The sequence below is a fragment of the Hylaeus anthracinus genome, unplaced genomic scaffold (genome assembly GCF_026225885.1).
Source record: "Hylaeus anthracinus isolate JK02 unplaced genomic scaffold, UHH_iyHylAnth1.0_haploid 11997, whole genome shotgun sequence".
NCBI classification, from domain to species: Eukaryota; Metazoa; Arthropoda; class Insecta; order Hymenoptera; family Colletidae; genus Hylaeus; species Hylaeus anthracinus.
The window spans coordinates 6,139,754-6,163,425 of NW_026534344.1; the positions used below are offsets into that span (position 1 = coordinate 6,139,754).

The 23,672-nt window shown below is 37.2% G+C and overlaps 1 protein-coding gene and 1 long non-coding RNA gene across 4 annotated transcripts; one reads left to right on the plus strand and one right to left on the minus strand.

Moving 5' to 3' along the window:
- Window positions 1-8,238: 8,238 nt before the first annotated feature.
- Window positions 8,239-16,261, minus strand: LOC128889778 (pupal cuticle protein 27-like). The gene is made up of 2 exons (XM_054147748.1): window positions 15,089-16,261; window positions 8,239-10,349 (listed from the first exon to the last, which is right to left on the minus strand). Exons 1-2 carry the CDS (start codon window positions 15,104-15,106, stop codon window positions 9,456-9,458), a joined length of 912 nt encoding a protein of 303 aa, XP_054003723.1. The 5' UTR covers window positions 15,107-16,261; the 3' UTR covers window positions 8,239-9,455.
- On the plus strand, window positions 12,657-15,120 carry LOC128889779 (uncharacterized). Of its 3 annotated transcripts, XR_008460502.1 has the most exons (4): window positions 12,657-12,856; window positions 13,579-13,682; window positions 14,547-14,711; window positions 14,769-15,120. It is a non-coding gene; the product is annotated as an uncharacterized LOC128889779 (long non-coding RNA). The 3 variants fall into 3 exon arrangements; XR_008460503.1 differs by lacking the exon at window positions 13,579-13,682; XR_008460501.1 differs by lacking the exon at window positions 12,657-12,856 and having other exon boundaries at window positions 13,273-13,682.
- Window positions 16,262-23,672: the final 7,411 nt, after the last annotated feature.

Sequence of the window (23,672 nt, forward strand, 5' to 3'; positions counted from 1 at the left end):
ATATTCTTTCTAATATCATTGCTTCGGTGAAATTACTTTCTGTTTAGGTCAGATACTATTTCAAAGCTGCTCCTAAAGCAGTGTATGCTTGAGAAGTGTGCGAATATACTAATAGAATCCTTGTCTTCCTGGCCTCACAGATCTTAATAACATTTTCAACAATTTCATCGTTTTTTACCTGATAAGTATATAATACAAGTTGTGCTCAAAATTAATGTTATTTATGATACATATAGATCAACAACATAATTTGTTGAACATTATTTGTACAGTAATTCACGTGTGTCGTAATCTTCTTACACAATTTAATTACTGATATATTTTTAAGTAGAAAAAATCGCATTTTATAGATTCGAAATATTTAAATTGAATCATGCTAGCTTGATGTACACTTATTATAATATGTGTTATCATCTTAGTTTACTGATAACATGCTTCTTAATTATTAGGTCGATGTGTCTGGCATTCAAATTTTTTATTCGCTAATGTGATTCCTCTCTACATATATCAGTAATAAGAAATTAAATTTTGCTATGTTCGACACAAAATATTATTGTAAACAGATTCAAGCGCTATGGATTTTGATATCATTAAATCTTTCCGTACGAGTTCCATTTGTATGTTAATTCAATTATAACATGCAACATTATAAATTCTGAACACGATTCTATAGTAAAGGGTAGAAACGTGTAAGTAAATAACAGGTTGAAGCATTGTCTTTCTCAAATTAATTAGAAAATAGGAAGCATAGTACAGCATTGAATGTTTTCGTAGTATAATTTAATAGGGTGTTAATTGCGTTGAATGCTCACGGCGTGATCCTCACGGTGCATCTGGTAAATGAAAGTATGGTTTATATCGCGTGGAGCGATCATCGATGATATCTAAAACGCCTTGAAAATGTTGCTTTTTCATTTGGGAGAGCTATTATAATTGATGTTCCTAGTTCACACGCCGTGTACGGAACATTCGTGGCCTTCGAGCCATTAGAAGGCTAATTTAGATTTCTGTTTCAGTAATTCATTCCAGTTCACTAAATTAATAGATTTAATTGCTTTAGAAATATTTTTCTTTAGACAAAAAGGTTGAATTCTATTAGAGTAAAGTTATATTTAAGTAACACTGGTAAAATATTTCATTTACATAAAGTTTACCGACTTTCATTAACGTGCAAGGGATGCATGATTCGATAGCCAATAAAAGCTAATGTGCCGCTTCAGGTAAAATTGTGTACAACAGTTCACAAGAGTTGAATTTACAAAGTGCTGTTTCACATAAAATTTGAACGTCGCGCGAAGGTTAAATTTACACCTGCAAGCTTAGTGCGAAGAAGTGTGATATTTTTTTCAATATCTTCAAGTGAAAATAAAGGAACGAAAACTTTCTCCTTGAGAGGTTTGTACATACGAAAAGTGCATTGAATTTTGGCAAATTAATATAAATGAATTGACGATAATAATAATAAAACACTTGGAAAATGCTTTCTCAATGTAATTAAATATAAACGATTAAAATAACGAAAAGTGTAGTGAAAGTTAAAATATCTTTCATGATAAACAAGATTCAATACGTCGTCTGTAAAATTGTAGAACCAAGTGATCACGTTTATTAAAAGACACAAAGTTTACAAATTTAGTCATATTTGGATTGAAAGTTTTAACGTAGAAATGAGATGCATAATAATAATAGTAATTTCAATCTGCTGGCCTGTTGAAATTAAACAGAAGAAATTAATAAAGGAACTTGATTAGAACGTCCAAATTACCAGATCATCGCTAATGGCACTGCTATTTTGTATTTGGAAAGTAGTTCTTCCATTTGATCGAAAGATACAGGTGCAAAATAATGAGAAACTTAAGAAGCAAAAGTACAACCACTTTCAAAAATCTGCTCCGGATAATACTTCAAAATTGACGTACAGGATTCTAAAGGCCCCATCAGATTAATTAGTCAAAAATTCTCGCGAAACTTCCTGAGATCTCAACATGAAAAAAAAAAAAAACTAACGCAACCGTTGCAAATCTTCCTGTAATATAGAAAGTGAATTACATTAAACGACCATTAATTTTTATCCATGGCTGATTTTAACGTGACATGAAACACTGGCAGACGGAATGGAATCAACAACGCGGACAACCTGCTTTATCCGTCATGATTTATGCCTGATCTCGGAGCCGGTTTCTCGGAAGAAAATGCACTTACCTACTTTCATTGCCGCTAGAAGGGGGCGAGGATCGAGATCGCTTTCGGCGCCATCGATGGAAAAAACGAAGCAAATGAAAGCACGGATATAAAGTTCATTTACACTGTTCGTCGTGTACAGCGATTGTTCCGTTCCACCTGACTATCAAACATAAAAAAGAGATTTAATTAACACATAAGAAATGTTGAATTTAGTTCAGTCGAGGCGCAGTGTGCAGTGAGAGTAGCATAAAAATGAGTTCACTTTTGAATGTTACAAATAGTTCATACATTGACACGGAGATTTCTCGACATGAAGTATTAATTAAGTATGGATTGTGTTATGCTGTATTTGTTTTGGTATGGAGAAGAAATGCATCAAGATTATGAGATAAAATTATAGTACATAATATTGTATTATCAGTAAAATATTATTTTAGCAGTAGCATAGGCATTCCAACTCCTAAATTCAAATCCTCCACAGTAAAAAATAAAGAAAATGAACTAATTATTTTTTAGTAGAATTCTTGTTCCGTACAAAACACATAATTATTAATGTAATAGTTGTAGATGAAGATAAATGACTCGATATCTTTAAGTGGTACAATGATACATTAATAGGTCACACAGAACTTTATAAAATACTTCTATAAATACTTGCATAAAATCCAATTTATCACAATAATCTGCGTCATGTTAAGTAATTTACACAAATTGCATTCTTGTCGCAGACAAATGGCCAATGGACGAGGTTTACCAACACGATTTCTATAATTCAGACAGACTGGACTCGACAGTAGGTTACACGACTTGCATCAATCGATGGGCGACTTCAGCGTTAACGATAAATTCCGACAAAGTAGGCAGGTTCTGTAACTATGGCTTGCAATGTTGTAACTCGTAGACACATTTTGCGTGACTCGGTTAGACGATAACAAACTCCGTCCAAACTTTTCCCTGCATTATAATATCGGTAAAGGGATTACGTAATCGTTATTAGGATTGATAGGTCAGATAGGGTTCTTTTCAGAAGAATATTTCATATTTTTATTTCGTGTTACATTTCTTCATCGTCTCACGTTCGACGTCGTCCAACATTCAAAAATTTTCAGGACAGGAAAATGATACAATTGAAAGGAACGCGGAAGAAAATCAAAATTGTTTTGACGAGCACGGCTTTCTACATGCCCGAAGTCACTGACTTCATGCACGCGTGGATATTATTATACGCGATTACGCAAGCTGCGCTTCTTCATATAACGTTACACCTGCGCCACGAACGTGATGGCGGCAGCCTTGCGTTGCACCGAAGAAGGTCAATGCGCATGGAGTAATGCTCACCTCGAGCAGAGGTGCATTATGATGTTATCGTTTGGCACGGTGCCGAGACATTTATTGTAATTTGTACTTGTACTCTTCAACACCGTCTTCATATTAATTTAAGGTTGGTCCCTACCGCCACACGCGATGCAATCACCTCGTAATTATCCTCGTAAGTTGCGTTCCGCGTGGAAAAAGCTCGCAATTTTCAAAAATATTTTAAGACCAACTAGTTTAGTGGTATCGGTGTCTCATACGTAAACGTTGATCAAGTTTTTACAGTGTTCGTGCCTCCAACAGTCTAAATTTCTAACCAGCCACTGTGTGGTCATTGGAATGAAAGAACAATTAAAAAAAAAAAAAAAGAAAGAATCATCCACTCTGTGATCACTGGAGAAATATTGAAAGAAAAAAAAAAATACCTGTAGTGACATCAGTGCACCATATATAAAAGTCTTTCCGCTAAACGACACTTGAGACATAGAGCAAAACAGAGGGGAACGCGATTTCTGAATCTGTAGAGCGAAATTAATTTGGATCGCTGAACAGGATGTTTCGAGGTATGATGTTTGTCTCGAAAAGAATTGATTAAACGAAATTGTATCGGTCAGATACTATATTTAGTATCTGACTTGCTTCTAGGTCTATGACGCATTGTTTGAGACAACACAGTCCTGAATACGCAACCTGTCAAGAGCATGAGGGGTACGTGACAAAACTCACGGGGCAGTGTTATTACACTTTCTCTATACAGTGTTTGTGAAACGTTTGGTCAATCTTTATGTTATTGTTTCATATTAAATCCCGTATTATATTTTATATTAAATTTCATATTAAATTTCATACATTATTTAATTCCATTTTGACTTATACTATAATATTAAAAAGTACGCTATTATTTCCATTCCATTTGATAGTCTCCCCTAAGTGTAAATATCTATTTACTGCCAATATTTTGACTCTTGCAAAAGAAGGTAAAACCAACGTCAATATTTCCATTTAATTAGATTAATAGTGATACTTGCACATTTCCTACAAAGTAAATAAATAGCATAACAGTTACGTTACGAACCTTCCTTTCACGATCGACTCTAACCAAAGTTTCACCTGCTTTCAAAATAAACAATTAGTAAATCTAGAAAACTCTTCAAATTACAACCATGCATGCAAATATGTAGTATTAACTCGTTTAAGTTTGAAACAATATTCACGATTTCGTCAGACAATACGTAATGCGTTAAACGTACTTTACTACTATGCTGAATAAAACAATCATGAATATTCATGTCCTTCAATGACACAATAGCGTCGCATTAATCCTCGAGATCCTCTGAATAGAGTATTAATTCGTTGGACAAAGCTGCCTTAATTACCTCGTACACATATTAAATGTCTTGTCTAGAGAATGGTCCCTGTGACTACATGGAAGGAAACGTCGTTGTAGCATAGATGACTGTTAAGTTGCAACAAAAGGACGCGCGGGAGAACAGTACGAATTTCGGTGGCGAAGATCCGACCGATAAAATAGAATTTCGCGACGCTTTTGAGCTTGTTTGCCACGTGAGAGACTGGATGGAAATCCTTTTCTTTCGTTCATTCCAGTTTCGTCATTTTATAACTGAGACAACCTGGCGTAATGACATGGAATTGTTTAAGTAGGACGACGAATACTTGAGATTTAGGGCAACGAAACTGTAAAGGAGCATATTCAAGGCTCAAGCATCTCTAAGTGTAGAATTATGAATTGTTTAGTGTTAGGAAAATAAGCATCCTTATTCGTGGATCAGAAAAATATATTGAAAGAAATATTTGAATAATGAATACTTCACTAAATTGTTAATTTGAAATTATGGTAATGTATTACAGTAATTAGATTTAATTACTAAGCAGTACCTGTAAGTTATAAGTTCAGTTTAGTTTGGTTTTTCTAAATCAAAAGTTAGAATATAAAGGTAGTCCTCATGGTGATAGCACGCTACACTTCATCTTGAATTTTTGTATTTCTAATCCATCAGTGAAATTGAACGCAAGTGTTCTTTACTAATCAGATACCGAATATAGAAAGCACCAATCGGTATTCAAATCCAAGATACAGGAGTATGTAATACTCGACAGCATGATTGAATACGAAATAAGAGTGAATGTCGATATTTGGTCACTACAGAATACACAATGTTAGGTTAATAGAATGCAAGAATTAGCGACGGTAGGCGCAAAAGGAATTGTTTCGAAGGCGAAAACATTCATCGATAATAATATACACTTAATTAATCTCAGGGTCGATATCAACTCTCTACAGAAATAACAGTTCAATAGAATCAAAGGGAGACTTTGAATGAACTATAAAAACAAAGTGGGTGCGCGAAATGCCGCGTGTTAAAAGTGTAACTTCATAACATTTTTCAACTATAGCATTTTATCTTTAAAGGATATCATGTTGATAGTGTAGATTACTCTGTTGATTGATTCATCGATAAGTAAGAGTTCTATACTATCGAGTCTTACCGACAGTGTGTACTACGTTGCTGGCAGAATACTCTACCTTACTGACTGGGTAATCTCTCCATTCCTGCATTCGAATATGGCGTTAGAAGTCTAATAATTTATCGACTACTCCACACTATCACGTTTGCAAAAAGGTCTTACTCACAGTAGGTAAATACTTTTTGAATATTTAATCTTATTTATCTTTTAAATTGTTAATTGGAAGCATTCAAGATTAAGGGTCATTATCTTTCTCGTTAGAATTTACTTGGGAAGCATTGATACCAACTCTGCACAGTGGCGCCGAACTGAATATGAAACCCACTTTACAAGAGTGCAATCCTGGTTGCAATCGTTCAAGGATGAACGTCTAGTACACGCTGCAATACCTATTTTTAAACTTGAGGCTCCTGAAGTGGTCCCAACATATGTAATGAAATCTCGAGTCTAACAATTCTTTTCAAAATCCAAAATTACTATTTAATTATTGCATTTCATTTGAATGCTTGCACGAGTCACTGGAACACGGAAGCATAAGTGGAAAACAAAGAGAAACAGGCCGTACTTTAGGTCAAGTTAGGTTAATAGCAAATGCAAAGCTGTACCTCGCTTTTGTACTGTTACGAACATCTATTCACATTTCTACACATTGATTCTTTCTTTTTATCAGTTAATAATTGATTTTCTGTTTTGTGTGCAATCTTGTACAAGTCATGAAATATTATTATTATTTCTATTATTATAAGTTTGACAAGTACATGAAGTTCTTTAATTATTTTTCGTGATTAGCCACTCATCTAATCTCTTGGATAATCTCTTATAGACTAATCAGTACTTGCATCTCAAAACGATACTAATTTTTATCAAATTTAATCAAGAACACGTTGAGACCCCCATAGAAGGATCAAGAAGGCGTATGCAAATTTTGTCACAAACTTGTACTGGTTCACCGTAGAATGTAATTACCCAATCGGCCACCATCTTAAAGAATTTATACAAGTAAGAGGTGAGAAAATTGTCGCGAAAGTGTCCACGATATGACATAAACGCACGAGCCTTGCCACAAAATTATAAACCTGATGTAGCAGCTTGGAACAGTCCACGATTCCTCAACGATACATACTCCGATAAAATTGAAATATTCGCTAAACGTTCTAAAAGTATATGCATTGTGAGAACCTCTCGTATCCTGTCGCCTCCAGCAAAAATCGCTATAATAAAAGAACGAGATTTTAATCGTACAAGCAAACTCGCCGAGTTAGTTCTTATTTGAAAACCTATCGTAATCCTTCGCCACCATTGTAATATTTGCGTAAGCCGAGTACCCTTTCTGCGGTAGAACCGTGAAGGTCGACGCTGAAATTTCGTAACTGAAATTCCATCGAGCACAGTTCCGGAACAACTCGATACTCGATTCTGTTATTTTTATCATAGAAGGAATAATTCGAAAGGTCGTTTCGTCGCGCGTTGTTACGTAAGCCGAACCAGTTCGAAAGACAGGAACTCTTAGAAAGTCGTCGAAGCTGCTCCAATTTCACCTTCCGTTCGGGATACTCGTCGGTGTTTATCTCACTTTTATCGAGAAAATGAAAAAGAAAAGTAGCCCAGCGCCGAATCTGTCGGGACAGTAATGAGAATCCGGGATGAAAACAGATTTTAATTCACGTTAGATACAAATAGGTCGACGTTACGATTACAGTTGTTGTCTTGTTGGTTTGGCCTTACTTTATTCCAATCTAGTTACCTTACAATAATCTAATTACAATATAGTAAGCGTGCTGAATTCATTATGCAGTCCCGCGAGACGCGAACTCGAAGACGCAGCTTGACATAAACGAGGTTCTCCTTGAAATGAAATCCGCAACGGTATCTCCGCAACGTGCAAACTGCGTTCTCTAGGATTAAAACCAGCACGGGCGCCTACCGTGGATCGTGGAATTTTATTTACAATATTTTTACAACCTTCCTCGCCACGGCATTAACCATTTTTTACAACGATATGTATTTTTCTCAGGGGGTGGAGTGTAAATGGGGAAACGTTAGGTCATCCCACAAGATCGTGCCACTTATTATCGTGGCATTTAAACTAACGCGCCAAGTATACCTTTAACTGTTTTACTAAATTTCTATAGTTCTTTATTAAATATAAACGCAATGGGATGACCCAAAATTTCAATCACGTTTAAAATAATTTCATTAGTTGGACACTGTAGAATTATATTAAAAATTGTAGAATTATTTCTAGGGAAGTTTTTCTTATAGGGATTGCATTAAATTTTTTAGTTGCTTGAACAGTACCGACATTTCCACTCCACGGACGTTTACGATCAGAGCAATCTTTCATCAAATATTCCCTTAGCGTTTGTTTCCAATGGCAAGAATATACCCCGTGCTCTCATCGAAGAAGCAAAAGCACGACTCGGTAGGCAGACATGACAGTGACTCGCTCGTATTACCGAAACAAAGATCAAGGACCTTCGACACATCCTTTACGCGTGAGAAAAAAAACTTAATCAGAACAAGAAACGATATGTATGGTTTATGCATTGATCACTTTGTTCTTGATTCTTGAAACAATTGTAGATGAAATTAGTAGTTTCTTTGGTGGTGAGGATCAATCGTACACATAATTTATTCAGTAGCATCTCGACCAGAAATACTCGGTTTTCTCAAGCTTGGTATATAATTGATGGACAATGTCTATTATTTGGGTAGAGAAATAATATAAATACTAGATAATTTAAAAGTTGCAGAATTGAACATCAGTATATTTTTTTAAAGGAGTTAGTGATATCTTGAGCGGTGGACATTTATGAAGAAAATATTCTGAACGTAAAGAGTCCGATAATTAATTGGTGTTCAATTCTACAGAGCTTAATTTGCTCACTTTGTTAAATGCAAAAGATATTATTTTCAGTTTTATTCATTGTTCCTCTTTATTAGTATCAGCTTTTACTTTAATATTCTTGCTACTACTTGCATTACCATTTTTAAGTATTATTGCTTACTCTGTTAAATGCAAGACATATTATTTTCAGTTTGATTCATTATTCCTCTTTATTACTCTCAGCTTTTGATTTAATATTCCTGCTACTACTTGCATTGTCATTTTCAAATATTCTTATTTCATATTCATCGTCCATCAATCATTTAAATCTCAATTTTCACCTGAACATCGATTCAGCTCTCGAATTCAATTTGTCTATCAATTCCAGCCAAAACATGACCTCACGAAGATTCCACCAATCGTTCTCACTACCAGAAAAAAATCCACTAATTTATCTTGCAGCAATTACCCGTCCAATTTCTCTCTGTATCGACAGCCCTTGACCTTTTCCTTCGGCAACGATCGACGGCGCGCAGCGATCTCGAGGACCAGGTACGCCGTCGCAGCATCGCGTCTTCAGACGATACGAAAAGACCAAAATGAACGAGGGCCACCCTGGCGGACACGGGAGGGACTAGAAGACTTAGTAGTAACCGAAGCTGATGTCGTGTAAGGGCGGTGCGCCTCCCTGGGGCAGAGCGTAGTCTCTAGCCAGCTGATCGAGGATTCCGCCGCTCTGGCTGCGCGGCTGGGGTTGGGAACGGTGTTCCTGGACTGGTGCTGGACCGAATTGAGCTGGGCCTTGGTTGTAGAGTTGGGAAGGTGGCGAGGGGTCGTCGCCCTGAAGGATGGGGCTCTGTCTGGGGAATCCGGGCTGAGGTCCGCCGGCTGGCGTGAAAATCGGTGGCTTGGGAATGGCCTGCTGTCTTGGAGCTTGGGCGTAGACAGCCTGGGTGTGGGATTGGGGTTGCTGGTAGGCTGACTGATCGTATTGGATCTGCTGAAGGGGTGCTGGGCGTGGCTGAGGTCTGGACTGCGCTGGCCTGGCTACCTGCTGCTGATAACCGTCCTGGTAGTTCAGAGCTTCCAGGGCTTCCTTGCTGGTCGTCTCGTCCTCCAGCGTCGGCGGTGCCACCGTGATACCCTCTCCAGCCGGTTGGAAGCCGAACTGATTCGCTCCGTACTCCACAACGCGCACTTTGCCAGTGTCGTCGACGAATCCGTATTTACCCTTCACGTCTCCCGTGGCCAGTTTCGTTTCGATCTTGAAGGAGCCGTCCGCACCTTCGAAACCGTACGTGTAAGAGCCATCCTCGTTGTGTCGGTTGATCTGCTTCAAGATGGCCACTGGTGTCGGCTTAGGGGTGGTCGGGCCAGCGGATTGCCGCGACGGTGCCGAGTCCGACGCGTAGCTTCGCGGTGTCGGATGCGCTGGTCTTGGAGACTCGTATCCCGAGTACTCGTCGACGTAGTTTCCACCTGGCTGCTGGTATTGCTGCGCCGATACCGAGAGTATGGCAGCTACCGCTAATAGTACCTGGAGGAAGCGCAGAGACGTGTTATTAGCGGGAAAGCGAGTGGAAATTATATGATCGTGATGCTGGTGATTATGCGCTCTTGTTCTTTATTGATTCTTAATTGTTGGGTTCGCGTAAGTTTGTGCTGGTTTGTTTTGAATTGGATTCTATTTTTAGAGGAATTTCTTGGCTGTGTGTTCTGCAGTGTGTTTGATGTACGTGGAGCACTTTAAAGGGATTTGTGTTTAAAAATATTGAGAAGTGTTTGGTCTTGTGTAGGAAATATTGTAAGAGTATTGTATCGTTTCGTATGTGGTTGTTTTCATAGCAGATGGTCAATGTGAAGCGTGCGAAGTGTTTATACGAAAGATTAGAGTTGTTCCTTGATAGGGAATTAATTCTTGAAATTGTACAGGGAAGGAGCTATAGAATGTTATAACACACATGGCCAAGTATTCTTTTTATAGCAAAATATTGGGTAAAATAAAATTGCACAAACTTACGTATGAACCCAGTTTTTCAAAGTGTTTAAACTATCCATGTTACTAAACTATTCAACTCGCCGAGTCGGATATTGCCAGCGTCGTCGTTTCCAATCGTTTCTGGTAAATGATTTCCAACCGTTTGCAAGCACTACTCGTAAAGATCACGACCGTAATTACCAGACTACCTTCCACTTCCGCTGTTTCTTTCCTGGGGAAAATGGGTGACTTTTCGCGGAAAAGTCAAGCTATACAATTAAATTTACGTTTCAAGGAACCTGTGTTATAATACGTAATTCATACCTGGGAAGTAACACACTCTGATAATAGTATAATTTTCAATTGATATGCTTCTTAAATGTTATAATTTTATTTCGTGTAAGACTTCATGTTGTAATGAAAAGAATGAGAGAGCAAAATTAAATATAATTATTCGAATAAATTTGAATCACTTCTGTAATCGATTATCTTATCGTTATCTTCTGTATGGCCCACGTATGTAATAATTTATAATCGTGGAGTGGCGCCAGTAAAAATGTTACGCGGTTAATCGACGTGCGGCCGGCATCGTGTAAACTCCAAAGTGTTAAGTTCAGACTTCATAAAACGTAATTGCTCGCAGAAAGGTCCGAAAGCAATGATGCATGACCCTCCGGCGTTACCAGAGCCTTAACCGCCAGACGTGACTTTATTACACCGTGTCGAGGCAGATAACCACACTCGAAGGATACCGGATTCTTGATCGTGACTCCGCAGTACTTGGTAAAAGTCTCGACGCCACGGAAATATGTCACGCGAATGGCGAATATTCGAGGGAGAAAGGAAGATCAGTCCAAGAAACAGCGAACTGTATTGAGTCAGATAGCGAGGTCTGCCATTAACAATGAGAAGTGTCATTAAATTAATTTAGTAAATTCAAGCATAACATTTCCATGTTCCGAAGGTGACACTAAATCAAAGAGTTGGAACGTAAAATAGATCGATTCTTAATAGCTGAACATTGTTCATGCTACGCACTTTTTCAATTATTAGACGTTTTTATTGCACGTACAGGAACAGTGCACGGTACGCTTTATATAAGAATAAGTAATTTGCACAAGGGTGTGGTACAGCCAGAGGCTACTTTCCAACCTAGCCTCGATTCACCATTCTTTTGTACATAGTTTCCTGGACAGGTGTGTCAGTCAATACATCGAGGGTAGATTTCACCCCTTGAATACGATATCAGCCGATAAATCGAAAGTGATGTCTAATACTTTTCAATATCCTATCAGTATGCCAAGTTTAGTCAAAATTGGGGATTGTTCATTTTTCAAAATATCCTATGATTCCCCAAAATATGAATACTTTACAAAATGACGATATAATGACGCAAATGACGAAAATAAATTTGAAATCAATCAGGCAAATATTTCCTACAACTCCATATCGTTTAATTAAAATTTCTTTCAATCAAACGCTCTTTCAAATGAAAATCCGATGCCATTTTCCAATATTTTCCAATTCCAATATTACAAGATATATGTATTTAAATGTGACCTTCCTACGGTTACATCCTTTCCCTTTAAATTAAAAAGATATTCAATCTTAAAATTCCTAAATGCAGTAGTATTCTTGGGGGTGCGTCAAGCAAGTTATTATTAGTTATACGTCTCGACCGGCCTGATCTTTCTTTCTCGCAACAATAAGCGTAATCAAGCCGCTAGCTGGCTGCTCGTTGGCGCATGAACGTTACGTGCCCACTGAATCCGCCCGCGTAGATTACACGTGGTCGGAGCTCGACGAGTTTTACTGGTTCGATCCGAGCAACGGGCGCAGTTCCGGCCGAATGGCCACGAGCGAGAAACGGTTTCTATCGCCACGCACGTTGGCCGACATAATTCTCGAATGTGTTCCTGTTTGGCGTAACTCATTATATAATTTTGTTTCTTCGAGCAGACGGTGGAAGAAACGAAGCCGTTCCGCGCGCGCGCTGCGAACGACTTTCATAATTTTCGGGGCAACGTGGAAAGGCACGGGAATAGTTGCCCCCTCCAGACACAATCGTAATTGACCCTTTCGTTCCCAGCCGTATGGCGACACATTTCGAATTATCGTGTTAAATGTCATCTAGATTCTCTAATTTGCGAATGCGTGGTACATTCTTTTAACTTTTGTGAATGGTGGTAGCAGTAGCACCCCCCATGCGTGATCCCTTGTTTTAAGATTTATTATACGAAAGAATTTTAAAGGATGTTTGTTGTACTACTGAAGTAGGTCTAACTGAATTCAAACATTTATTTTTTAATATTTACCAAACAGAACTGAATTTTCAAGGACGATTTGTATGTAAATACGGGTACAAACATACGTTGCCCCTTCAGTTAGAATTTTTCGTTCTGTCGCTGTATTTCTTTTAAATATTTATTAAACATAAATGAATTTTATAGGGCACCCTGATATAAACATATACATACGAAAATCTGATCACTTCATTTAAAATTATTTGATACCAGGTGGTATCATATCGTTTAAAAAATATAAAGGATAAACGAAAGGACCTTCAACCTCCGTGAAGACTTTGCAACGCAAATTTTCATATATGTATATGTACATTAAACATAGTATGAAAAGAGTTCTGAATCTAGTTTTCAACCAGCAAATTATCTTCGTAAATACTGTGAATTTGTAATAATTTAGAAATAAAAGGGTTGGATAACGACGTCCAATCTCGCGACCGAGTTGTATAACCGTAATCGTAATGCAGTTGCAACGTTTTCACGGGCAGATAATAATCTTCGTGCAACCAGCGCGAACTCGATAGCCGATACACGAGGTGGTGCATATTTCTCCGCGTTCGTAGAATTGAGCCGTGTGCGGGACCGCAATCTGGTACGGTGATGTTTAACTTGAGTGAAAATGAAATTTTGAATTAGAGAATTATAGGTTTCACAATGAGCAAATAAGAATTGAATTGCCCATTCAACAATCTATTGAGCAATTTATTAATGAAGTTTCGACTTTATGTATTATCATTATGAAGATCTGCAATAATAAAGATTACCTTGAAGTTTTAAACTAGAATTTCATAAAACATTTTGGATAGATAATGTTTATGATAATAAACAGCAGAACCACGAAATAAGAATGATTTTCTAGATTCTAATATAAAATTTATTTTGTAGGTCAGTAATTTCATTCATTCTCTCATAATACAATCTAATAATACTTTTTCTTTCGTTACTTTCGAATATCACAATTTCTAAAAATTGAAACTGTTAGCAGAATTTTACTGATGAACGATACACATGAAAATTAATTTTGTGAAATTTTCGTCAGAAATTTAAGATAACTATCGGTATCAAAGATCTTGAAGTTCATTCAATCGAAAGGTCGTTAATATATTGCTGATTATTAAGATTGAACTTTCGTTCCTTATCTATTATTTGAATAGAAATTTTGTTCGTACATTGATCGAATAAAAATTAATATCTCTAATTTTATAACTCCTACAAAATCAAGATATTTTAACGAATGAAAAGCAAAAATAATACTTGAAACTCACCATTTCAGTTCCCATATTTATTTCTCCACACAATGTCCTCCCTTCGCCACGCATCTCCCTCAACGATGAACAAGTTCTTAAAAGCCACCACGAGAGAGTTGACCATGTTGCACCCTCGGTCACTTCCTCCGAGTCCTGCCAAAGTCTTCATTGCTATCTAATGCGACTTCTACCTTTTCCCAAAACTTCAGGAGTAAACGGTTCGATACCAATGAAAGCCTCGAAAAGGACTACGAGGACGTGGCTACAGGCACGAGATGGCCAACACTCTCGAGACAGCTTTCAAAAACTCCCGTCGTTGAGAGAGCCGTTGCAGGAGGACGACTAGAAGAAAACTAACTATGGCAAACGAAACAGTAAGTTCAAAGCGTAATTCTCGTTAATCATTCGCTAAAATACCTTGGTAATCGCAGGCGTTACAAAATCTTCGATGGAGAGCAGCTAACGGAATCGCCGAATTGCGTGTTCCCCTGCCGGCGGCTGTCGTGATCCAATCGCGGTGTACCAATGCACAAATCACAAGCACAGTCCCCGTCACGACCAGAAACGATCACATCACACGCGAGATCACGTTCCACGCTGGGATCGATCGGTCGTCGATCATCGACGACGCTGGCGGATATCAACGAGTACGCGATCGACGAAGGTTTTAGGTATTCGTCGTTGGCGAAAATTGTTGCGAATGGCTGGTGGAATTAGAACGATGACGATGATGGCGCACTTGAATACGTACCGTCGCGACGGTGTGCATTGTGTTCCAGGTGGTGAGTTGTGTTAGTGTGTGTGAATGTAAGTAGGCAGCGAGGCTAGAGTACCAGCGGTTGCTCGAACTGAGGCCCTCATATACCTTACTGGGGTCCCCCGTTCCTACCCCCCTCTTGCCCTCTACGCTCCTGTTAGCTCTGGGGGACTTTCACTATCTATTCGACTCCTGTATATACGGCCGCCTTGTCTTGTTACAGCACCTTATATTCCCTAAATATTCCCCACCAGGTTGGCCCGGTTTCTCGAGAATCTGGAAAATCGATCGCAACCGTCTCGGACCGCCGAACGACTTTGACGCCGGTTGAGTTTTATCGGCTAAATGAGACTCGCATTCCTGCGTGTCTCGAGTACGGCTGCTACCGTTTCGACAGTTTGATAGTGGGACATTCTGTGCGTACTCGTCGCCAGGATGGAGTTTTAACATCAAAACTGCCACGATCGGTTCAACGACCGTTTCCGAACATTTCAGTCCGGTCTTCTCTATTAGGTGTAGAAATTAATTCCGTATCTTTCCGAGATAAACTTACCATTTATTTGTGAAGAAAAAGCATACGAACTTTTAATTTTTCCTAAGTGATGTATTCCAAGAGAGCACGTGTAGATATAAAATCAAATGTATGTGTACGATTCGTTACAACGAAGGCTGATACTCTAACGAAATTAAATTTCTTTTGTGACTTCTTAAAATACTTTGAGAATACTATATTCATCTGAAATTCATTAATATTAACGAAGTTATAACGTTTTCCACGAAGCGTGTCGCAGCGATAAGTAATCGATCCTTAACTTTTAAACGCCTTTTTCTCGAAACCGGTTTTTCAAACTGGTGGATAACTTTTCACGGATACTACTTATCCGATTGACATGAAATTTGAAATCTATATTCAGGATACCACTTTTTATCGTTACATATGCATATTTTTTATCTGAGATACTTTCTGAGAAAACTTCAATTTCGATTCATTCCAAATCGTTATAGTCCACATAATCCATGCTGTGAATATTCAAATACACGAACAGTATTTCAAATATTCGAATTGTACTGGAATAGTCAAATACTGAATTCGTTATTCTATCTGCGCAAACATTGAACGTCCATGTCACACATATGTCAGATAACGAATACAGTATTCAATTATGATATTCGATTTAATAATAGATGTAATATAGTATTCAATTTTCAAAAATATCATCAAATATTTAAACCTAATTCTCTTATTCTTTTTCCTTATTCTTCCCGTTATTATTCCAAAAAAAGAATCACGCCTCAGTTTTGCTCGTCTACTCGAAATGCAGGAGAGGACTCCGAAATTGCTACAGATTTTTGCCGGTTGGCCGATCGCAGATCTTGATAAGGAAAGCAAGAGTGCGAAGTCGGTGGTTACGAAACCAGTTCGCAATACTCTTTTTTCGAGCTCTTCTCGACGCAATGAAATCGCTGGGTTCTCGATTATTACATAAGCGATTAAGACGTTGAAGTATTATTTCGCGTGCATCGACGCTCGTGGGTGGCTGTCGATGAAAAATTGTTTCGAGCGTCCAGCTAGTTTTTGATTGAGAGAATGGATCTAATTTGTCGTCCTCTTGTATTACCATTGCTGTAACTATATAGTATATAGTATATAGCACACGTTGCCTGGCAGGTTGTTCCAGTTTCTCGTGACACTTGAAAATCATTCTTAAGTTCTCGATTGGACTAACGATCTAGCGCTGACGAATTTTTATTGTCCGCCTTAAACCTTTCACTGTATGCTCGGTACTCAAATGCTCGCTCGCTATATGTGTCTCATTACACCTTGCACGATTTTATCGGTATCGAATACTTTCCTTCGAGTCGAAGAATTTTTGAACGTTTGTCGATAATTGGAGAATAAATTGCTTGCATTTTTGGGTAACAAAAATAATATACATTAAAGTATCTATTTCTCCTGCGACATTTTTATTACACATTTACAACCCAATTTAATTTCTGGCTAGTTATAAGTGATATTCATTTAGTTTAGTTTAGTTTAGTTTTGCTGTATAGGAGTGTTACCTAATCTAGTCTATTAGATCAAGTTATTTCAGTTTATTGTTATATTATTCATTGCTGTATATAAAACACGAATCATATTCTATTAACGATACTATAATATAGGTCATCTTACATTAAAAAAGTATACTATTTGTGACAAGAAGAAATTAATTGTTTCGCATCAAAAAGAAATCTGAGAAGCACAAACATTATAGCATACAACTGTCCTAAAGTCATTAATCTAAACATGCCAACATATGCGGCACAGTTAAATTAATAATTTAATTATTTTTCACTCGACATCCGTAAGCGCGCTGTACGTCGTACTTTTCAAACGTCAAGCATAACAATATTAATTCTAGAATTTTTAAACCCGTCCTTCGCGTGCGTGATTTATAGTACGAGAGCGAAGACCAATGAAAAATTGAATCCTGCGTTGAATTACTGTTCTGCAGTAAGCTTATGCGGTGAAATTATTATGTAAAAGTAGCGATCCAGATAATGAGGTCACGTAAGAGAAATTATGCATGTATAAATGTTGAATAAAATAATTTAGCGAACTCCACGGAGCGTTAACGCGAACCCGTGCTCCAAAATTTATTCCTGTTTTTACTATTTCCAGCTTGGCCGGTAGTCGGTGAAAAATATTCCACTATTAGCCGTCTGAAATTTCCACTCAAGAATTTGCTTTAGGTGATGCAGGTCTGCTAACTTAACGAGTTTTGCAACTTCTGTTACACATATGCTCATTCGTGGAATTAATCTCCACGAAGGAAAAATACGATTAGGTATAAATGAATTCAGAAAATAATTTTCTAAAGGGATTATATAATTTTCTGAAGGATACTAAATATATACTTTTATTCGGGCGACACAAATTTGTCTCATTTGGTTAATCGAAATATTAAAATTCCATCGAACCTTGCTTCATTTGCTCGAATATTTTCGCAATTCGAATCTATTGGCGAAATGGCTTCAATTCAGACTTAGCGTGGTACAGAATTAGAAACAAAAGGAACGAATGCATGTAAAGTTCCCGTTGCGTCGTGTTAACCTATGAGTTGCATGTAATAATTACGTGTCCTTCAGCTTTGTGTCGGTGAAAAAGTTTCAAAGTTTAAATGTCAGACTTGAACTACCGTTACGAGCACTGTTGCCTATATTTAATCACCTTGCAGTTAACTCGTGTGTATCCTTTTCGTCGTGAAATTGTGCATAAAGAATAATGACGCCTGCGAACGTTGATTGATGAATTGGAGGGTTTATAGTTTTACGTCGACTAAAAATTACTCTCTGCAAATGAGAATCTTGTTATCTAAAATAGTGTAAGTAGGAAACGAAGCTAAAATTTAGAAAAAATATTTTATTTCATTTGCAACGTTTGTAGTAGAATACTTTATATTTTGCAATATCTAAATTTTAACACGTCCTGTTTAAATATATAATGTATATTTTTAATTGGAAGATTTAAGTTCTCGAGGACTTCGAGTTAATTGTGTCGTGTAATCAATTAGGACTCGACTAATGTTTCTGCAATTTTCTAATCTGATTTTTTGTTTTTTACAATATTATATATACTTCATACTGTTCTAATAGTGCTTTATAGGCTGCGCAATCTATTAGATGAAGTTTGCTGAAAACGGACAAGTTACTTTGTCGGTTCATACATACCGGTCATACATTTATGGAATAGAATGAGACAGAAGAAACCAGCTAGCACGCGCTAAATATCTAATTATAGCGCTGTATGCGACTTTACTTTCAATGATGTAAGAGTGATTACTTCAATTAAGTAACGTTTATGAGATTAATTTAATTCTTACATACTCAAATTGGCAGACCTGGTTCCCTCGAAATTAATTAATCATTTAATTATAAAGTTGTGACTGATGAAGCACTAGTTAGAACAGTACACATACCTCAAATTTCTACCATTATCGTATTATCATATTTCCAAGCAGCAGTAAATTTATTAGATCAGGAATTTATCTTGATCTGTTACTTATTATCCATAAAGAACAAGTTATAATAAATTAGAATATTTTCTATGAATAGCAACGAGTAAAGAGTACTGATAAAATCAGAATGAATTCATTAAAATTCATGTCTTAATTTAATATACTTATATAATACACGAATAACAAGAGTCTTTTAATTATTAATACCCACAATGCTTAATATTAGGAATATGAGGATAACTGAATTCACAATCATACCTGAAGTGGATTCAATTTGAGATTAAAACGTTAAGAATAAATAAAACCATCATGCATTCTAGTCCTGCTTTGTACAAGATTGACAAATAAAGGAAACTACTCGATAAACGATTCGAAAAAACTCATCAAAAGAAGGATCGTATACTATTTATTCAATTTACATAACGCTGTACAAAATAATAATCGCTCAATTTCTTCACGTCGTCCTAGTTTAAATTAACACTCTTCCCTGTTTGTTTCCTCAGCTTTCTAAACGGTTCTTATATTGGGGATTCGACTTCTGCAACTTCAAAATGGCGGAACATAGCGCGACGACTCACTTTTACGTTTACTCGTGGAATTCGGGTGAAAATTTGCGCCGCGTGTGCAAGGAACGGGTAAAGAGAGCATCGAGTGCTTTGCTTGTTACCTTGAAACTGACCGAACGCAAGGCTGAATCGCGATTTGTTAAAACAGTGTCCGACCTTTGGAAACGCGCCGAGCGTTTTCACTTGGCTTTTACGAAACAGGTAGCTGACTGTCTCGGAGTCTAATGTTAAATTAGCGGGGGATTTACGTTTTGCAACTTTCTATTGGCTTATTATTTGTTGTAGGCCAATACTTTGTGTTTCGGCCTCTTGCTTCCGTAACTTTCTTCAAATATATAACTCCAATCCATTGCTATGTACGACATTAATAATTAATTGCTACATAACTAATTCAATCGATAACGTTATTAGAAAGTGGTACCCATTATAAAAATTGTATTTGATATATTATAAGTATACTTTATTATTATATCAATTTTCTTTTACCAATGTACTAGATTTCTTAAATTATTATTCTTGTCCTCAATATTTTAGAAATTATTATTTTTGTATTCCATTTTTCATAAATGAGATATAATAATTATACGTTACTATAATTACAATTTAGCATTGACACAAACCCTTTATAATACAATGGCTTAATTTTACTTCACAGTTGCATTATTATTAACTGGAATTCTGAACTCAGGCATAAGTATTAATTAGCCTAGTCAGAAAGCACAGTTCCACCAAGAAACCGCTCACGTAACAGAACCCACAAAGGTAAATAAACCTATGGCAACTTTTGCCCTCTTAAAAGTCCAATGATCGCCGCTCCTTGCAACAAAGATCGGCCTCCATTGTGGTTCCCACGCGAATTTCATGCATGACCCACTCGAATCCCATTCATGGCTCCCATATTAATTATAACAACGGACGATTCCATTACGTAGCCGCAACGGACGTCGAAGTAATTGCCGAAGTGACAATATTTGCCTCCTTGAAGATGCAATAGAATTGCATCATTGCGTAATTTTATTACATCTTCAAGGCCTTTGGGAAGATTTCATTCGGTGCAACACCCCACGTGGGGCGTGCACCAAGCGATTAAGGGCCATGGTAATTAACCACCGACGACCCAGATTACGCCTTCGTCCAACGTCATTTCGTCGATGACCCCTCTTTGTGGCGTGGTCTCAATGCCAGTCGGTGAAAGGGAGATCGGATGGTCAATTTTGTGTGTCCATCAAGAAGCAATCGCGCCGCCTTTTAACCTTATTCAAAGAGTAGAAGATGAATACGTAACCAGCTTCTTTCCCATTACTGTTAAATAAAAAAAAAGAAATTTGTTGGCCTCGAAGCAGATGATTCGATCAGTTTCAATCCTTTGTATTCGGATGTATCTCGTCTGAGTGGGCATGGTAGGTCTAGTGAACTTTTTTTATGGTTGGCATGAAGAAGCAAATTAATAATGCAATGTTAGATTTATTGGGCCAAAGAAACAGAACATAAAAGTACTTGTTCTTTTAATTATAAAGATTTTTTGTTTATTATTTATCGAAGCATATTTTGATATGTTTTTCGAGCTTTCATTTTACGTTTGGACTATTTATTTTAGAATCTGTAAATGTTACAATTAAGATTATTATGTAAACGTGTATCGAAGAGAAACAATCTCCTGGTCTTGTTAATCTTCTAGAGTATCCAATAAATTTTTACTGGAGTAATTCTCGCTGAAATTTATCCATAAATAACGAATAACGTTTCGTCGACTAGAATCATTACTGGATACTCACGACTAAATCTCAGTGATTTATTCACTGATTGAAATCAAATTTACTCAACTCTGGAATATTTCTTAAAGTATCTACGAGCAGTAGTGCACATATGGTCCAGTCTTGTCGTCATAAATAATGGTATCTGTGTTAACGACGGAATCGATTCTTCAGGAATAGAATTATACGGGGGTTTATCGAATATTTTCGATTGGCCAATAACTAGTTTCCAACGTGATTTGGAGCGGAAACATTGCGGGTGATTCAGAAACTTCCGGTAGAATCCAAGAGAAAGATTATGGCCGTTTCAGCGCGCGAACCGTAGAACGATATGACTTACTGGAAGGTATGCAAGGTCAGCCCGAATAGAACTGCAAACTCTCGCCTTTCACGTGTCACCCTCTTCGGAAATGCGCAGAGCCACGCCACTCGTTAACGATTAATTTGAGGCCACTCGTGGAATGAAATCAAACTGTTAGAGCGATACATTTTTTTTCCACGTCGCTATCGTTTGCGATTTCCATAATTAACTTAACGTCCAAGGGACATTGGCAGTGATTCGATTGCATTGGAAATTACCCAACGAGGAACTCACTTTGTCGAGCATCTACTTTGCATCCACTATAACGGACGTGACTCGAATGATTAATTACGTTCGTGGAATGCGTTATTGACTCGTAGTACTTCGTATAATTACGTTTTCAAGATCAACTGCTGTTGAAGAAAAATCAAAGGTCAAAACATCGTACTCGGTCTGATCAGATGATTCGGATAACCAGAAATTTGAACAAGAAAATAGTAGATATAAATAAATTTTGATATAAACAATGAAAGAACGTTAAATTTCGAGCATGTGAGAAATAGCTGAATAAAAATATTCTGAGCATTAAAAAACCTTTGTAGCTTACACAATACCAATTATAACCGAGCAAATGGAGCCACAAGTATTATCATTTAACATTGCCTGAAATATTATCACATATTTCACAACCCTCAGCTGTTTCTAATACGTTTCAGTGCCACGGTAAGGAAAAGCTGGCTTGCACGAATATAAATGCATTATACTTTTTAATTAAACCACGCGAAGCCGAGCACCCTACTTTGGAAGTCGAATGGGTATTATCTTAACATGTCAAAGGAATTTTGTAACAATTTTTTACCGTGGCTCCGTCGATGTTGTTTTCACTGGCATTCTTTTCAGCGGGCGCAGCATTCTCTAATTGAACATACTCCACTTTCTACTTCTATGTAACAATCCGAAACGTTGTTACATCTATGCGTTGCCAACAACGAGATCACGCTCGAATTGGAAGTGTTATTGCAAAGACGTGATTAAACTCTGCTGCACTCGTGATTGAGAAATACTTTTTTTCGCTCGCTCGACTTTTTCCTCTCACAATAGAAAGTATTAAGCGTTATTGCAAATAAGCTGTTTGAAATCTCGTCCGAAACACGAAGTATATATTTAGATGTTTTTGTATGAGTGGCTATATTTGAAATAAATATTATTCTTAGTGAAGGCGAAATAACATTGACGTGAATTTTTAGACCAATTACTGCTTAGGTTAGTAATCGTGTATACCTATACACATTGCCTTTGGTACCCAACATTCAATTTACATACATTTCTTTGTCATTTTTCTTTGCATTCAATTTTGAATTTCTTATGCATATAAACTTGTTACAGTACAAACTTATTATTATTATCTTTGTTACTGAAATAATCTATACAGAGAAGTGGTTGCGAACGTCACAACCTTTGCTCTTTTACGAAACAAGATGCCAGGGCAATTCTCGTGCGAATTTCCGTACCAACCGGATAGATTACTTCTTCAACATGAGAATTTCCATGAACTTATTGTCCTATCTTCTGGACCCAACAATTGCTGTCCATTATTTATGGAAGGTCATACTGTGTGAATTCTTAATCACGTGATTAATCCTCCGGCGATCCTCTTATGACAATACAGACGTTGCACTTGTTTCCACTTTTTAGTCTCTCACGATCCAAGTTTCACGGACATCTTGATGTACGGCGCAGTTATGAGAAAATATTCGCGCAATTAAGCGAGAGAAACAGGGAGAATACGCGCAAATATTTTAGTCGTGTCATTGCGTCATTTTCTAAACAAATCATTAATAAGAGTAAAACTTTGATCGGCCAGCGATAAATTAATCCGTTTTAATTCTCGTATTATTTACGGTCCACTATCAGTCGTCGGTGCGATATAAACGAACTTTAATAAATTTTGTGGCGAAC